General features: G+C 40.1%; 1 protein-coding gene across 1 annotated transcript in view; it reads right to left on the reverse strand.

The window, feature by feature from the left end:
- Positions 1–232: 232 nt before the first annotated feature.
- LOC132844902 (synaptogyrin-1-like) overlaps positions 233–18,032 on the reverse strand; it is an 18,922-nt gene continuing 1,122 nt past the window's right edge. The window contains exons 2-4 of the mRNA XM_060868785.1: positions 7,705–7,942; positions 5,759–5,904; positions 233–3,956 (exon numbers count right to left, since the gene is read on the reverse strand). Coding sequence (XP_060724768.1) covers positions 3,732–3,956; positions 5,759–5,904; positions 7,705–7,942 — 609 coding nt within the window. The 3' untranslated portion in view covers positions 233–3,731. The remainder of the gene's footprint in view (positions 3,957–5,758; positions 5,905–7,704; positions 7,943–18,032) is intronic.

Consider the following 18,032-nt stretch of genomic DNA (forward strand, 5'->3'; position numbering starts at 1 on the left):
GCACGGGGAGAACATGCAAACTCCACACACACAAGGTGGAGGCGGGAATCGAACCCCCAACCCTGGAGGTGTGAGGCGAACGTGCTAACCACTAAGCCCCCCCCACCACCCTTAAATATAAATAAATATTTTAAACGACTGTAGAAGTTTGTGGTTCATCATAGAAAATGAAAAAAAAAAAAAAAATAGAAAATATTTTGGTTATATTTTTATATTTCTTTATTGTGTTTTAAATATACATAAAATCCATTACATCAAAAACAGTAGCACTTAATAGACCTTAACTTTCCTTTTTTTTTCTGTAGCCTATCTAGAATAACACAGAGAAGGTCACACAATTTTACAGAACTACATAGTTTCATCTGCCAACTGTTTTATATTGATTCATTTTAATATGTAATATTCCAAAATAAAATCATATTTTTTGGACAAATTTAGAAATAAATGTTCAGTACAGAGAGAGAGAGAGAAAGAGAGAAAGAGAGAGAGAGAGAGAGAGAGAGAGAGAGACGTTCACGTAAATACAGGAGGGACGAGCGAGAAGGACACCAGAGTTTTGTATACTTTTCACATCATAATGTTTTAAAATAAAGTTTTATATTCAATTAGAGATTTACATATATACTGTTATATGAAATGACATTGGAGCAAAGAGTCAGTTCCTTCAGAAACATTCAGCAAAAAAATATTGCCTGAAAAAAAAAAACAATGACTTAAATATCATCTTGAAAAATAAGCTCCACTAGCACAGAAAATATGGATGGATTTCAATAAATAACTTTTCATTTTTACAGCCATGACTATTCGCAGATGCTTATGTGACTATGAATTTATTTCAATTCAGCGATGGCTGATACTGGAGAAGAATGTTAATTCTGCCATTGTAAAAGTTAAATAATCGCGGTTTGGATTTTTATCTTGTGGAACTACTGAACAGTTGAGTGGTCTAAACAAGACTGCGGCCTAAAACTGTTTTTATGCACTCTTGTCGACTTCTCGTTCAGAAAAAAAGCTATTAATGAATAGATATAAAATAACCCTTAATATAGACAGACATCAAGAATCCCAAACACTATTGTGTTCAAGCAACCCATATCCACTGCTACAAGAACAATTTCAAGTGAGTTATTCCAAAGCGTTGAACTCTCGTTTCTGATTGGACAGAAGCTGTTGGGACAACAGTTGGGACAAAAGTTCCAGAGATTGAATATTAATGCACGGTGTCCCAAAATCCTTTATACACACACTTTTCAGCAAAATGAACATTTATTCAACAAAATCTCTACATTACCGTCATTTCTTTGTGAATACACACAGACGCCCTTAATGAAGAAGGCAACATACAGCTTCCCTATCCATCCAAAACAATAATTATTTGCTATAAGAAAAAAAAAATATATAAACTATAATGTATTTTGGAAGACAATTGCCTAAAAAGTGTTAATTTTCCTCTATGTATGGAGACTTATAACACGCTAAAAGATACATTACCACATTATTTTTTCCTAGAAATGTCTGACAGTGATTTCTATAGTGATCTCTAATTATAATTGAATTAAGAATGTGTGTAATTGTTGGTGTTAAGTGCTGACGTGCAATTTTTTTTTTTGTATTTTGAAGGAGTCTTCAGGGTCAGCGCTTGGTAAGATGCCTCTGTAATTTATCATAACTGTAAATACACGTATTCTGAGATTTGTCGTGTTTTTGCGAATGCTCCTCAACCTAAATTCTAACTATACAGATAAAAATCAACACGTCGTTCTTTAATACACTGAAAAAATTGAATCGTTGGCGAATTGCTGTGATGTACTGTATACGGTTACATGTAAATAACGAACTTCATGTTTAATTTCATGTAAATAACGAACTTCCCTCAATTTCCTGTGGACTTATTACTTACAGAAACAATTTGGAATTTGTACTTAATAATATTTAAGTAAGTATTACTTAAAGCTGCTTTGTGGCATTGACAACAAACAGCAAAATGTCTGCGTGATATTTAATAAGCTAGCTCGATAGCATGCAAGCTGCCGCAGTTAGCAAAAGTTATCGCGTGCTAGCTAGGAAAACAGGCTAGTTAACGGCAGCGCTATATGACCAAAAAGAAGGGATCGTGTGACGTAGCCGATACGCACGTGGACGTAGTGAAGTGAAGTCGACAAGAGCACGTTATATGCGTTTAAAGCATATAGTTTAAAACATAGACCGCAGCGTTGTTCTTTCAGAATTACCCATCAATACTCATACTGTATTTTTGTAGTTTCCAGTACAATTAGCGATAAGCCAGTTGTCTCAAGGGTCTCAGTTAGCCAAATAACCTCGTAAAATGGGTAATATCCAGAAGCTTAATATATATAAGTACCTTTAAGCACGTGTGTAGTCTTAAAATGCACGAAATGATCATCGCAAACTTTTTTTTAAACACACTTACTTTTCTATTAGATGGCAGCTTCGTAGCTTGACAGTAGTATTAGACGATCGCTGCCCATCAAAGTCGTTTATTTTCACCAAAAAGGCAGCATCATAGTCACAGAGCACTGTTTACACACAGTATGGACAAGATGCCATGCCAAATCCGCCGAACATTTACAGTGGTGAAAGATTATAATGCGGAAGTGGCGATTATGGCCTAAGGGCAATGGGGTGACGGTTTTGCTTTTCAGTGTGACACGTTTTCTACACGTTACAAACTAATACGGACTTTTTTTTTTTAAACTGGGATTTGTAAGATCTGATCTAATGTAAGAAGCGGAATTAGTGTAAATGCTGTAATTTGTTCAGCATGGCCTCTGCTGTGGTGCTTGCTTATTGGCAGAACATATGTCTATAATTGATAACATCAAGAATAAGGTTTGGATTACTCAGACAACACACCAGATAAAATGAATTTTCAAGGCAAACTGGTATAATTGCGTACTGTATACCTTTTTAAAGGCTAACATCAATCTTTACTTTTTCTCAATTGCTCTTTCTTTCATATCTAAAAAGCCCAACACTCATAATGATGACACTCAAAAAAAAAAGTCAAATAAAAAAACTGTCTAGATGGCTGAGAACATTCAAAATTTGTCAAATTCATGGTGATGGCTGTTGAACAGCTCTTAGGGTGTTTCCAGACCTGTACTTTGTTCCGAAACTAGGAGACAAATTGTTACCTATCCTTCTCTCCTTGGCTCGGTTTGCTTCTACATGGCAAAATTTTAAAGCTTACCGCAATGTTTTTATATAACTCGCAGGTATGTGAGTAAACTGCGCTCTCATTGGCCATAGTCTATCTGTTTATGTTCTGGGGTTCTGCTCATAGCGCTCATCAGTCAATATGGATAGTCAGCTGCTCTGTGAGCTTACTGTGGCTTTTATCTGTATTCGCTAGAATTTATCAGTTTTAAAAAGAGTCAAAGTTTCACCAGACATGTTAACCTCAAATTCATGTTGCTAGCTATTAGGCCTGTTAGCTAAACAGACATGCTACAGTATGTAACACGTTACATAAGGCAGTTCCCATCATGCATTGCTATACAGGTTGGTTCATTAGATCAGACTGCGTTCTCAGTAAACTCAGTAAACTGCTTCGGAGCGCGATTGCCATGTTGATGTATGTCTAAATCAACCGAACCAAGGGAAAAAACGCACCAGGTTCCGAAACAAATGCTCTAAACGAGCCAGGTGTGAAAACCCCCTTACAGAACTCCAGAAGTAACACAGCTCCACATTGCCTTTCCTTCATGTAGTTAGTAATCCTGACGCTGGTATCCTGCAGGCCCATCAAACATTCCTTCTCCGTTGGGTTGCTGGTACGAGCCTGTTCCTCCAGGGCTCTCGGGCTCTTCGCCGCTGGTGAAGGCGCTGTATGGAGCGGCGGCGGCATCTTGGCTCGGGTCAGTGTAGTCCTGTGAGAACAGGGCCGAGTCCGCCCCCAACTTGAAACGCTGGAAAGCCAGGAAGGACTGTCCTGCCTGGAAACGGGGAATTAAGTTTGCAAAGGGGAATGGAAAGCAGAATAGGTTGTAAGCAAAAAAAAAAAAAAAGAAAGGAAGGAAAATATGAATTCGTAAGATTGATAAGAAAAAAAGGTTAAATCATGGAATTTGGGTTTAATTCATTGTGTATGTGTAAACAACAGCGGATAGCAGATACAAACCCACAATCCATGAAAGAAAATGGTAGCAAAAGTGTAGTAAGTGAAAGCAAATCAATGAAGGATTTGGTGTAAGGATAGAGAGGGAGAGGGACAGAAAAGCGAGAGCGTTATTAGTACAGCGCAGCAATTAGTGCAGTACAACGTTAAGAGGTCATTAAGCAAAGAGCTTATCTGTGTATTTATATTGTAGATACATACTGTATTTTAAGCAGAATTCACTTCCAACCTCAAATGATAAAAAAATAAAAAATTAAAAAAATATAAGCAAAACCTGGCTGTATTGCTTTCATCGAGCCTCATTTATCAAACTGGAATACAAATTCATTCTTAAAAAAATAATAATAAATAAATTATGCATTCATAAAAATGCAGTTGGTTCAGAAAAAACATTTGTATCCCACAAGAGCTTGTTTATATTTATGTATAAGGAGATTAAATAGAGTGAAACAGGAACGATCAGCTTCAGATCGTACGGTACACCCGGCATTTGTTACAATTTTATATAAGGGGAACACTGCTAGGTTTGTGGGCGGGTCAGCTAGAAAAGATGGATGCAAATAACTTATTTATTTTTTTTTTTTATTATTATTATTATCTACAATTAAACTAACTGTCTGTACAAAATACATCATCACACAATTAAGCAAAAGACACCTGATGCGAATTCTTTGTTCTTCATTTTCTATGTTTGCTGTATTTATTAAATTAATTATGAGAAAGTACACCACCATGTTGCTTCAAGCCGAAAGTGTTTTCGTACTTGACGTCGTAATTACGACTTCCCAAATTGTAAATACCAAATTCCCAGGAGAACTTGAACGCAAACCCCAAATTAAAGTACTGCACACCACACTACTCATAAATGAAAGGAAAGACAAGTACCAAATAATCCCTAGGTTATAAATGTGTCATCTGACTATACAGTATAAACTTTGATGGAAACGCTATTTTTACACCTACCACTAGGGGGCCGGAACACACAGGCTACAGCGTTCTTCACACATAATTACTTTTATTCTATTTATTTGCTCAAAATGAACAGTAGAATACAAATTGTCTCCTATCTAAGTCGGAATTCATTTATAGCTTAGCAAAAGTTCATTTTTAAAATGAATTAGTAATCGACCCATCAACAGATAAGCTAATAAACTAGCAAACAATAGTGAATAAACAACCGTAAAATGCACAGCACTGTGGAAACGTTTATTCCAAAAATTCTGATTTATCAATTAATTTAGTTCAGGTGTGTGTGTGTGTGTGTGTGTGTGTGTGTTTGTGTGTTTGTGTAAAAGCCTGTGCAAGTGTGTTAGCATGGAAACAATTTGAGGTATTCCTCTTCAAAATTCACTGAGTGTAGCTTTGCCAAAGATAACCATGTGAGCGCTACCTGAAACACACACGAACACACACACACACACACACACACACACACACACACACACACGCACACGCACACGCACACAGTGATGGAGAAAACATGAGCAAAGGAACAAGTGCTAGTACTTAACACAATGACCACAGCTCCACAGCAGTCCCAGGAAACCCATACCTTATTGTCTGCAATGCTAAGGAGTGTTTATATTTGCCCGGGTTTTTAAAGTAAGTAAAGGTACAGACCCAGGTGAAGATGGAGAAGAAGGAGAAGGTGATGGCGGCACGAGCGGCGTCTGCACCCTCCTTCAGTGGATTGTCCTCGAGTTTTGCCACCTGCCACTGGTTGGCCATGAAGCAGAAACCAACAAACCAGACGAATGACCAAAATGCTGGAGTGAGTGAAAGAGAGAGGCAGAATTTACACACAGAAATTGGACATTGTGTAGCTATAGATTGGTGTACAGTAGCTTGTGGATGTTGTGTAGATGTATAAAGTTGTATAGGGCAAGTATTATGTAGCTATATGTGTTGTACACAGTCGACATTTTGTAGCCATATTAAAATGTACACAGTGGACATTGTATAGCTATATTTGGATGTACACAGTGGACATTGTGTAGCTATATTTGGATGTACACAGTGGACATTGTGTAGCTATATTTGGATGTACACAGTGGACATTGTGTAGCTATATTTGGATGTACACAGTGGACATTGTGTAGCTATATTTGGATGTACACAGTGGACATTGTGTAGCTATATTTTGATGTACACAGTGGACATTGTGTAGCTATATTTGGATGTACACAGTGGACATTGTGTAGCTATATTTGGATGTACACAGTGGACATTGTGTAGCCATATTTAAATGTACACAGTGGACATTGTGTAGCTATATTTGGATGTACACAGTGGACATTGTGTAGCTATATTTGGATGTACACAGTGGACATTGTGTAGCTATATTTGGATGTACACAGTGGACATTGTGTAGCTATATTTGGATGTACACAGTGGACATTGTGTAGCTATATGTGGATGTACACAGTGGACATTGTGTAGCTATATGTGGATGTACACAGTGGACATTGTGTAGCTATATGTGGATGTACACAGTGGACATTGTGTAGCTATATGTGGATGTACACAGTGGACATTGTGTAGCTATATGTGGATGTACACAGTGGACATTGTGTAGCTATATGTGGATGTACACAGTGGACATTGTGTAGCTATATTTGGATGTACACAGTGGACATTGTGTAGCTATATCTGGATGTACACAGTGGACATTGTGTAGCTATATTTGGATGTACACAGTGGACATTGTGTAGCTATATTTGGATGTACACAGTGGACATTGTGTATCTATATTTGGATGTACACAGTGGACATTGTGTAGCTATATTTGGATGTACACAGTGGACATTGTGTAGCTATATGTGGATGTACACAATGGACATTGTGTAGCTATATGTGGATGTACACAGTGGACATTGTGTAGCTATATGTGGATGTACACAGTGGACATTGTGTAGCTATATTTGGATGTACACAGTGGACATTGTGTAGCTATATGTGGATGTACACAGTGGACATTGTGTAGCTATATTTGGATGTACACAGTGGACATTGTGTAGCTATATTTGGATGTACACAGTGGACATTGTGTAGCTATATTTGGATGTACACAGTGGACACTGTATATTTCATACTGACCCTTAACTGTGCTAGAATTTGTGTGTCTGTGATGGATAAACTCAAACTGCCATATTGAGTGCACGAGCGCGTGTGCGCATTTGTAACGGCTCACAAAAGGCTCGTAAAGAACCATTGTCCTTTGCTGTTTACTGCATGCCACCACAATATTTCACGCCGCTGCTTTCAGCGCAGCTTAATCCTCCACTAACAGTGGCACAAATTCAGGACAAAGCCCACAGACGTGCAGTAATGAACGCTATACATCACCGTCTGTTTCTTCGACGAAAGAGTGAAACGTCACCAAAACTATACCTTATACTTAAGTCACTTAGGTAGGGAAAGTACTGCGGTATTCTTTATTTATTATTATTATTATTATTATTTACACTACGTATACAACTACCGGTAACTTTGCGGTCCATAACGCTTAGCCATAATGCTGTAGCTTCGGCTTCACGTGGGGATGAACGTCCAGTAGCTTCTCTCACCTGACACCCCGATGTCTGCGAGCACGGCCTTCTTGCGATCCTTCACGCTGCTGATCTGTGGGAAGTAAACATCCAGTGCCAAGAAGGCCATGCAGCAAATGAAGGCCAGCGTTCCCATTCCTACTGCGTAGTTACAGGCGTTCTGGTTCCGATTAAAGACACAGTACTCCACCACCTCGTCCGGCCTGTTCACGTAGCCCTCGTTAGCAATGCAGCTGAATATTACTAACGAGAAAATCTGAGAGAGAGAGAGAGAGAAAGAGAGAGGTCCATAAGTATTAAGATTAAATCACAACAACAATCACATACTAACTTATCCACTATTTCGCTACGGCATGTTACAACATGTACAGATCAAATTTATTTACATAACGTCGCTGTCGGGCGGAAACCTCGTATGTCCAAATTTGGTCAATTTCATATTTTTTCACATATCGATGCTATTGGTCAGTCCCCACGTGGGTCTGTTATTTTTACAAGTTATTAACCAATCTAAAGTCTTGAAAATAGCTTGAGCGCAAATCTCATAACTCCATTGGACACTTCAACTGTCCACCTCTTCCTCACTCCGCGGGAGAGCTTCACGGCATATTTCTCCTCAAGAAGAGTCGCAACGAATCAACACGTCTTCTGAGGTAAATGTCTTCAAAACACTGGGCTCAAAGAAAAAAAAATCTTGACCCCCGCTAGTTCTGGTGCTCGTCTGTGGACAGGAATTTAGCGCAAGACAATCCACTGCAACGCGGACTAAACCCTGTGCACTGCAGATAAGGTACGGCGTTTTTTTAATTTCCTGAAAAATAACGGTTTTGGAGATACGAGGATTCCGCCCGACAGCGACGATATGAACTCTTGCTAGCTTGCATTTTACGTTTTTTTTTTTTTTTTTTTTAAATATTAACAAAAGTTTTATCTTTTATCTCAAGGAGGGAACTAACTATTTACATAACTCTGAACCCTGAAGGTGAAACTACAAGAGTTTCGGGGAGAATTTCTCCATTTTCTCAAGCAGGTGGTGCTTATTTTAGAAGAACAGATGGGGTGAGAAACGGACGCACAGAAGAGTTACTGATGGAGCGGAAAGCGTGACCGCAACCCTCGCTTCCTCTTTTTTCGCTTAAATTAAATAAGCGAGGTCATCAAGACTCGTTTGAAGAGGCTCGTTTGAACGTTATTAGATCTGGACTTTGAGGAATCCTCCAGTGTTAATGCAGAAGATGAACATAAATGATCTGGAATCTTTGAACCTTCTAGTTTAAATGGAATGAAAAACCTCATTGCAGGGGGAAGTGTTTTGTTTTGCCTGAGGGAAAGATTACTGTTTTAGTGTATGTGCGTGTGGGTGTTTGGATTGTGCCCTAGGCAGTTGTTTGCCAACAGTGCCAAGGATGTGTGTGTGTGTGTGTGTGTGTGTGTGTGTGTGTGTGTGTGTGTGTGAATGAGTAGTGATCAGAGAGTGAGTGGTGGGTGCCTCTGGTGGGTGCCATGGTTTGCACAGCTGTTGACTGCAACTCCACCTTTAAAAGGACAGCTAACTATGGAGTGACAAAGTACGATCCCTTTTCTGTCTCAGTCTTTATCTCTTTTTCTCTCTCTCTCTCTCTCTCTCTCTCTCTCTCTCTCTCTCTCTCTTTCTCTGATTAGCAGTCCTTCTCTGTCCTTAACACATCCATACAAACACATGGACCCTCTTTCGACTATGATGTTGCCTTCTAATGCAACTTGATATTTGGATTTTAAGCACATTGTCGTATAAGACAATATTGTCAGCAGAGACGTATAAACTTAATACACATCGTTTATTAACTCCTGATCAGTCATTTTAACTCACAAGAGTGTTCCTTACGAAACACACGCTCTTGTAGACGTCTTCTTTTTCTTTCTCTACATTTCGTTTCACCGAATCTGATCGGCGCTCCTGGGTATAGAGCGCAGCATTTAAGACGGATGGATGAATTTAATAAACAGGTTGAATAAAGACCAATTCAGAGATAATCTCTAATCTCATGATGGTGCTAATACTCTTTTATTTCATCCTCCATGTTAATGTAATGGGAAACCCGATGCTACTCCGAGACTGGAGCTGTATAAAATAGCCTTTATCTCAAGGATACAGATATTTAGCACCATGTTGCTTTAAGTATTGTAATAGACTGGGATCAGTCTGGGATTAGTCTTCAGTAGCACTGCTTTCTGTTCTGACAGAAGATTTTCTTTCTTTCTTTCTTTCTTTTCTTTCATCCATTCATTCATTCTTAAATAATGATGATGAACCTTTTCTTTCTTTCTTTCTTTCTTTCTTTCTTTCTTATTCATTCATTCATTCATTCTTAAATGATGATGATAAACCTTTTCTTTCTTTCTTTCTTTCTTTCTTTCTTTCTTTCTTTCTTTCTTTCTTTCTTTCTTTCTTCCTTATTCATTCATTCATTCTTAAATAATGATGATAAACCTTTTCTTTCTTTCTTTCTTTCTTTCTTTCTTTCTTTCTTTCTTTCTTTCTTTCTTTCTTTCTTGTCCGTTTCAAGTGATTAAAATAAGTAAGAATCTTCAGATACAATTAAGCTGCATTCAGTGTTTCAGAGTCAGTGTTTGTGTGTGTGTGTGTGTGTGTGTGTGTGTTTGTGTGTGTGTGTTTGTTTGTGTGTGTGTTTGTGTGTGTGTTTGTGTGTGTGTGTGTTTGTGTGTGTGTGTGTGTGTTTGTGTGTGTGTGTGTGTTTGTTTGTGTGTGTGTGTTTGTTTGTGTGTGTGTGTTTGTTTGTGTGTGTGTTTGTGTGTGTGTGTTTGTTTGTGTTTGTGTGTGTGTGTGTGTGTTTGTTTGTGTTTGTGTGTGTGTTTGTGTTTGTGTGTGTGTTTGTGTGTGTGTGTGTGTGTGTGTGTGTGTCTGTTTGTGTTTGTGTGTGTGTGTGTGTGTGTGTGTGTGTGTGTGTGTGTGTATGTGAGAGTGTGCGCCCAGGAGCATTCATCAGTAAACAATGACAGTTTCTTTAGGTCTAGGCTTCTGTGTTATGCTTACTGTGCACAATAAGGTGCTGCATTATGTAACTACACTTCTGACCTCTTGCATCATACGATACTGTACACACAAAAGACTCGGCCAGTCTTAAAGGCCGAAAAAAAAAAATCATATAAATGTGAAAATCCTTTACTTATAATGACCGAACTGCTTCTAAAAAATCGACAAGCAGAAAAGAAATATTCTATTTTGTATTATTTTATAATGTTTTACACTAAACATTAGTGTGAAGAAACAGATCGATTATAATTTATGAAAAATCACACACTTATTTTTGCTGTATTCACATCCCTGCTCTCAATGTCACGTTCTCTTTGGTCCTGACCCCTCCTCTTTCTGTCTGTCCTCCTCTATTCACCATCAGGTTAGCACACACTGTCCTCCATGCTCGCACACACACACACACACACGCACACACTCATACGTCTGTGTGTACATCTCTGTGATCTAATGTTTCCACTCTGTATGGTCAAAACTCTGTATAACATTACTGGTGCTGTAAGATGAGCAGAGTCATTCTGATCCATTTTCGACGATCTGCTTCATTTGGTCATTGTGACAATCTGACCCATGCTGTGGGAAGAGAACGAGAATAAATAGAGCACAACGTCGGAAACCTGAAGGGCAGCTGGTTACCTTTATGTGACCTCCTGAACTTTTGACCAACGGATTGTTGTTGAGTCAGCTAGCTAAATTGTGACTAGCTAAAATTGGCCAGATCGATTGGAAGGGGGAGGAGAGAGGGGGAGGAGAGAAGGGGAGGAGAGAAGGGGGAGAGATGGGGAGGAGAGAAGAGGGGGAGAGAAGAGGGAGGAGAGGTGGGGGAGAGATGGGGAGGAGAGAAGAGGGGGAGAGAAGAGGGAGGAGAGTTGGGGGAGAGATGGGGAGGAGAGAAGGGGAGGAGAGATGGGGAGGAGAGACAGGGGGGAGAGAAGAGGGAGGAGAGGTGGGGGGTGAAGGGCTGGGGAGGAAAGAAGTGTGGAATTGTATACACACACACACCCTCTCTCTTACACACTCACACACAAACACACACACACTCACACTGGGGGAGGAGATGGGGAGGAGAGAAGGGAAGGTGAGAAGAGGGAGGAGACTTGGGGTAGGAGAGGTGGGGGGTGAAGAGATGGGGGGTGAAGAGATGGGGAGGAAAGAAGGGGGGAGTGTAGGGGGAGTGAAGGGGGAGGAAAGAAGGGGGAGTAGAGAATTGGGGATGGAGAGAAAGGGGGAGGAGAGAAGGAGGAGGAGAGAATTGGATGGAGAGAAGCTGGAGGTGCGATTATTCATTCCTGCCCACATATTTTTCCACAAATTTACAAAACAAATGAAGCTGATCGCACTGTTTCTCTTCCAGGATGACCCCTCCCCCCCAAACTCAACGGATGGACTGACTATTAAACCTTCCTGCTGTCATCATGATTGTTGTCATGAGCTGCGTCTCAATCTCACGTTCAAATGTGTTCAATAATGCAGAAGGTCCAAACCTCACCTAAACTTCCACCAGTATGCTCAATAGTTTAGCGCTAACATTGAAACCCGACGCAGTCACGGACACCACGTTGGTATTGTACCAGCTTTAATTTAGTTTGCTGCAAACCTCTGTAAGATTTGAGTGGCAGCCATTATTCGTGAAGGTCTGTGTGGTTGAAAAGAAGTATAATCAATGCCAAGGTGCACTGAAGCCAAACGTATTGTGTCTCGGAAAAAAGGTTGCTGCAATTTTTATTACCTTTACAATTATTACTGAAGTACACAGGATTTATCATAGCATGTGTAGAAATATTGAGACAAAAACGTATGGCAGTGTGTCCTACCTCTCTCTCTCAGTCTCTCTCTCTCTCTCTCTCTCTCTCTCCCTCCCTCCCTCCCTCCCTGTCAACCATTTCTGATTTTCCGGTCCATTCCACCCCTGCATGATAAGTCTGTCTCCGGGTGATGATCCCATTGCGGTGCAGGAGAATTATGGGATAGCGTGTGCATCAGCAGCATTGTGCCGGTGCATGTGGCTGTGTCGCAATGTTGCCATGGCAACACACAGGCCTTGTAATGATGGGGCTGGAAAAACAGACTGTGTGTGTGTGTGTGTGTGTGTGTGCGCGTGTCTATTAGAGGACGTGTCCGACTGATTTGTGTCCTGGTTTTTGCTGCGATATATATATATATATATATATATATATATATATATATATATATATATATATATATATATATGTATATATATATATGTATATATATATAAGCTGGCTCTAAAATAACACACGCCGGTCTTAATTAGAACGCCATCTTAAACCCACTGGGAACATAGTACCAAGTGTTAAACGCCTTCTTGTAATAGCTTTATGTGTTTTACTATGTATTTACTAAAAATATATATGATTTAATTACTAAAAAGTGTTGTTTCTGCGTAAAGGACTCCTGAGGTGCGAGTGCTGGAAAAGAGTGTAGGAATGACAGTCCAGGGCTTCTACATGACATTTGCAGGGCTGTCAAGTGTCACGCATTGAGAGTGACAGTCACGCATTTGGTTCTTTTGTCACGCTCTCCCGCCACACATCGTATTTCTCACGCAGAAAAACTTTTTGACTATTTATCATATATTTAATATACCTCAGCGCCCAAAATGTATCAGTCCGCACCGCTGTCTCTATGGAACCGGGCAGGAATCAAGCGCGTCTCCCCTGGAGCTCTTAGTCGAGCCTGACACTTATCAGCCAATTAAAAAAAAAGAGGCTACACAATAGCCAATCAGAAAATAGCACTATTGTATATGAGTAAGATTTAATGCAACAACCAATGAAAAAAAAACATATTCATTAGAGAGGGTACTTTCGATGGTCAGTTTGAACAAAAACTCAACACGAAACAGCTTGTCTCTGGACGGAACATTGTCCTCAATCATGACCCTAAAAATGGCTGGGCTTGTGCTGAACTGTTTTCATTCACTCATCTTCTACCGCTTATCCGAACTACCTCGGGTCACGGGGAGCCTGTGCCTATCTCAGGCATCATCGGGCATCAAGGCAGGATACACCCTGGACGAAGTGCCAACCCATCGCAGGGCACACACACACTCTCATTCACTCACGCAATCACACACTACGGACAATTTTCCAGAGATGCCAATCAACCTACCATGCATGTCTTTGGACCGGGGGAGGAAACCGGAGTACCCGGAGGAAACCCCCGAGGCACAGGGAGAACATGCAAACTCCACACACACAAGGCGGAGGCGGGAATCGAACCCCCAACCCTGGAGGTGTGAGGCAAACGTGCTAACCACTAAGCCACCGTACACACACACACACACACACACACACACATTTTGCCCTACATCACATTTTTGGGGCACTGTTGGTTTCATTTATGACCTTTTGACAGATAGGTGCATGTCTGGTTTCGTCGAATGATTTAATGTTACCTTGTGCATCCTGTCGTTTAAAGATTACACGACAAGTTTATAATACTGTTAGACTAACACTAATGGAGTACAGAGAGAAAACAAAACAAAACCCAAGGACTCTTTTTCTAAATAACAAAGTGCTAATTTAAGTGCTTGGTGAAGAGGTAGGGCTTTTGTCTTGGTTTGAAGTCAGCCAGTGACCGAGCTGTTTGGACAGCCTTGAGGAAGTTTGTTCTACCACCTAGGTGCCAGAACAGAGAAGAGCTTTGATGCGTGTCTTCCTTGCATCAGACCCTGTGAGTTGGTAGGTCCAGCCGTGCAGTGCTCGAGGCAATAGGGAACATGGTTCAGAGTGCGGTGTGAGAAGGCAAGGAGGACAGTTGGTTGCCCAAGGCTGAGTGCACTGACAGATGGTGAGATCTGAGAGTTGTCCAGAAAGTTTGGAACAACTGGAACTAGCCAGAAGCTGGTTCCTAGAGCTAAGCAGATAGATCATTTCGATAGAGATTTTGGTGGACAGGTGGATGGGTCCTGGCGCCGCCAGAATTAGGGGTTGGGGGTCGATTCCTCATCCGTCCTGTGTGTGCGTAGAGTTAGCATATTTTCCCTGTTTTCCACAGGTTTTCTCCAGTTTCCTCCCCAATCCAAAAACACAGTGTATGTTGTACACTGACTGGCATCACAAAATTGTCTGATGTACGAGTACAGTATGTGTGTGATTCTGCCCTGCTATGGGTTGGCACCCTGTCCAGGGTCTCTCCCACTGTCCCATGAATGGATAGATTCTAGCCCCAATCTGAGTATCACACAAAACTTGACCAGAAGTAAAAGGGAAAAAAAAACACAATTCAGAAATCACTAAAGAGAAACAAAATAGTTGTCTGATTTGCTACTGGCAGCAAATTCACCACAAAAGCCCCAATTTCTGAAAATAATTTGATCGTATTAGATTTTATTTCAGAATATACATCATATATCAAGCAATACATGAATCTAACACAGATCTAATTAAGGCAGAACGTTTGCCTTGTTATTTTGTTGGTGTTGCTTCAGAAGGCTGTGATTCCACGAATGACCAGATTCCACGAATCCCAGAGTTCAAGAAAAGAACGTATGATGACGTAGGTTATGTAGGAAAAGTAAAACGTGACAGAACATGATGTCGTGTGACATCATCACAACATGAAGTACTGCAAGACAAATATCATCATGACCTTTTAGGTGGTATTCAGTTGAAATGGAAAAATTGCATTATTAAAAAAATAAATAAAGATACGTGGTGACGTACGATATAATAGTCACGTGCTTACAAGTTAATACGGCTTAACAGCAAACCTGTTTGTACGTAGTGCATAGTAAATCATTTGTTACGAACGTTTGTCTGTAATCTGAATCATTACATAAAAGCGCAATAAAAATCCGTGATAAAAAGCCTCGTCAGTAACATCATTGTAATGTACTGAGTAAATATAATATTTTGAGTTTTGAGAACCTCATTAAACATAATCAAATTTCTGCTTTATTTAAAATTATCCATAATATCGCTGCTCCCCCTTTTGAGAAAATTTGTCACACTAAATTCTTAGATAGACTTAACAGAGCCACACGGTCGACAGTCAGAGGAGAGTGCAGCGTTCCAAGATGCAGAACCACTTATGGTCAACATTCGTTTTTTTTTATAAAGCAGCAAGACTTTGGAACACTCTTCCAAATGATATTATTTTATGTCAAGTCAAGTCAAGTCAAGTCAAGTCAAGAAGCTTTTATTGTCATTTCAACCATATATAGCTGTTGCAGTACATAGTGAAATGAGACAACGTTTCTCCAGGATCATGGTGCTACATAAAACAAAGACAGAGCTAAAGACTTTTAAGTAGTCTTAGCCACATAAAGTGCAACTGTGCAACCTGGTGCAAACAGTGCAGGACAAGACAAACAAGACAGACAAGACAGTGCAGGACAAAAGACAGTGCAGGACAAAAGACAGTGCAGACACAAAGTTACAAGACAATACAAAAAAGTACAAAAAATGCAATACCCAAAAGACAATAAACAGTAAACAGTAACAGAAACAGCGCCGACCGACCAGTGTGTACACTGTGTGTGAATACTGAATGTTCAAACAATATTTCGTGCAGTGACATTAGAGTGAACACAGTTTCTTAGCAGCAGGTCCTTGGGATAATATATAGAATTGTGCAAAAAACAGCAAATGACTGAAATATTATATAGTATGTGCGAAAAGTCTGAGATGTTGTACAATATGTGCAAAAACGGCTGAAATGTTGGGACAGTTTGTGCAAAAACAGCAGAAAAAGTGTGCAAAACAGCATGTAAACAGTTTGCTGGATTGTAAGCAGCATGTAAACAGTATGATGTGTCAGTGTGTGTGTTTTGTGAGGGTCTATGCAGTCCATACAGATGATGTGTGTGTATGTTGTGCTCAGTACAGTACAGTATGTACAAACTATAGCACATTTACATGCCTGACCAAACAGTGGCTATTAACAAAGCAAACTTGTGAGCACTAAATGACTGTGATATGAACAATGTAGACTGTGAGTGAGTGAGTTTTTTTTTGTTTTATTTGTATAACTTCTGTTAAATTATGAAGTGGAGAGTGTTTTTATTGATGTGAGTGAAATAATGTTCCCATGTATGATACTGTATGTATTTCATGACCTTTTGCAAATGTAACATCTCTCTAGGGACTGCAAAAATTAATTAGCGTGGAAATTAGCATTTGTTTGCTATAACCTGGCACATGACATCTTTTCTTTCTTAGACTAATGTTCTCTGTGCATTGCCGCTGATTAAGTACAAAATAAACTCATCTCATCTGTTTGCTATGTGCAATATGTGCGATCATTTAAAGCAGATTATTTTGGATTTTTGTGCAGCTAAAAAAAAAATAACCATTCGACAGGATAGTGAAAAGAAGTGAGACTGGGACTGATTTCCTTCGAACAGTCCACACTGTAGATTCATTTCAAAGTCATGTCAGATTACCTAGATTTCATCTCCATATAGGATGATGATTTTCTTCCCCGCCAATTATGTCACTCAAGTAGAAATAAAGAGAGTAATCACATATCGTCCAACGTCACGTCAATTCCCATCTATGAACTCCCATAACACACCGCAGCCTACAACACGGCGGCCACAAACACTCATCACCTGCACGGTCACAGTCTCCGGAGTTCTAATCACACACACACACACACACACACACACACACCTGTTGCCAATTACACAACGACTGCTTAAGAGAGACTTTCATTCACACATTCAATGTGCCTTACCTGAACGTGCTGAGCTTTTAGTCTGTGTATGAATTATACAGAACAACAAAATGTTTACTGTTTTCGGATTATACGGATGCATCTACATGCTGTTTGGCAGGAATGCATTACGGATTCAACCACTACGAAAAATTTGAAATCAGAATTTGCTGTTTATCTGTCTGGAATAGGTGAAGACTATCCAAGGACATGCTTCGTCTGGGACATGTGATGCCAGTCGACTGCATCTTTTCAAACTGATGCTCATGCTGCATCACAGGGTAGTGGAACTGTTCCGCGCTCATTAGCTCACAGATACCTGTGACCAGGGAAAGTATGTTCCCGATACTTCCCAGACAGCATGGCCAGGTTATTCTCTATACACACACACACACACACACACACACACACATATACTGTATACATACATACATTCATTCATTCATTCAGCTTCTACCGCTTATCCGAATTACCTCGGGTCACGGGGAGCCTGTGCCTATCTCAGGCGTCATTGGGCATCAAGGCAGGATACACCCTGGACGGAGTGCCAACCCATTGCAGGGCACACACACACACTCATTCACTCACGCAATCACACACTACGGACAATTTTCCAGAGATGCCAATCAAC

This window comes from Tachysurus vachellii, chromosome 4 (assembly GCF_030014155.1).
Source record: "Tachysurus vachellii isolate PV-2020 chromosome 4, HZAU_Pvac_v1, whole genome shotgun sequence".
NCBI lineage: Eukaryota > Metazoa > Chordata > Actinopteri > Siluriformes > Bagridae > Tachysurus > Tachysurus vachellii.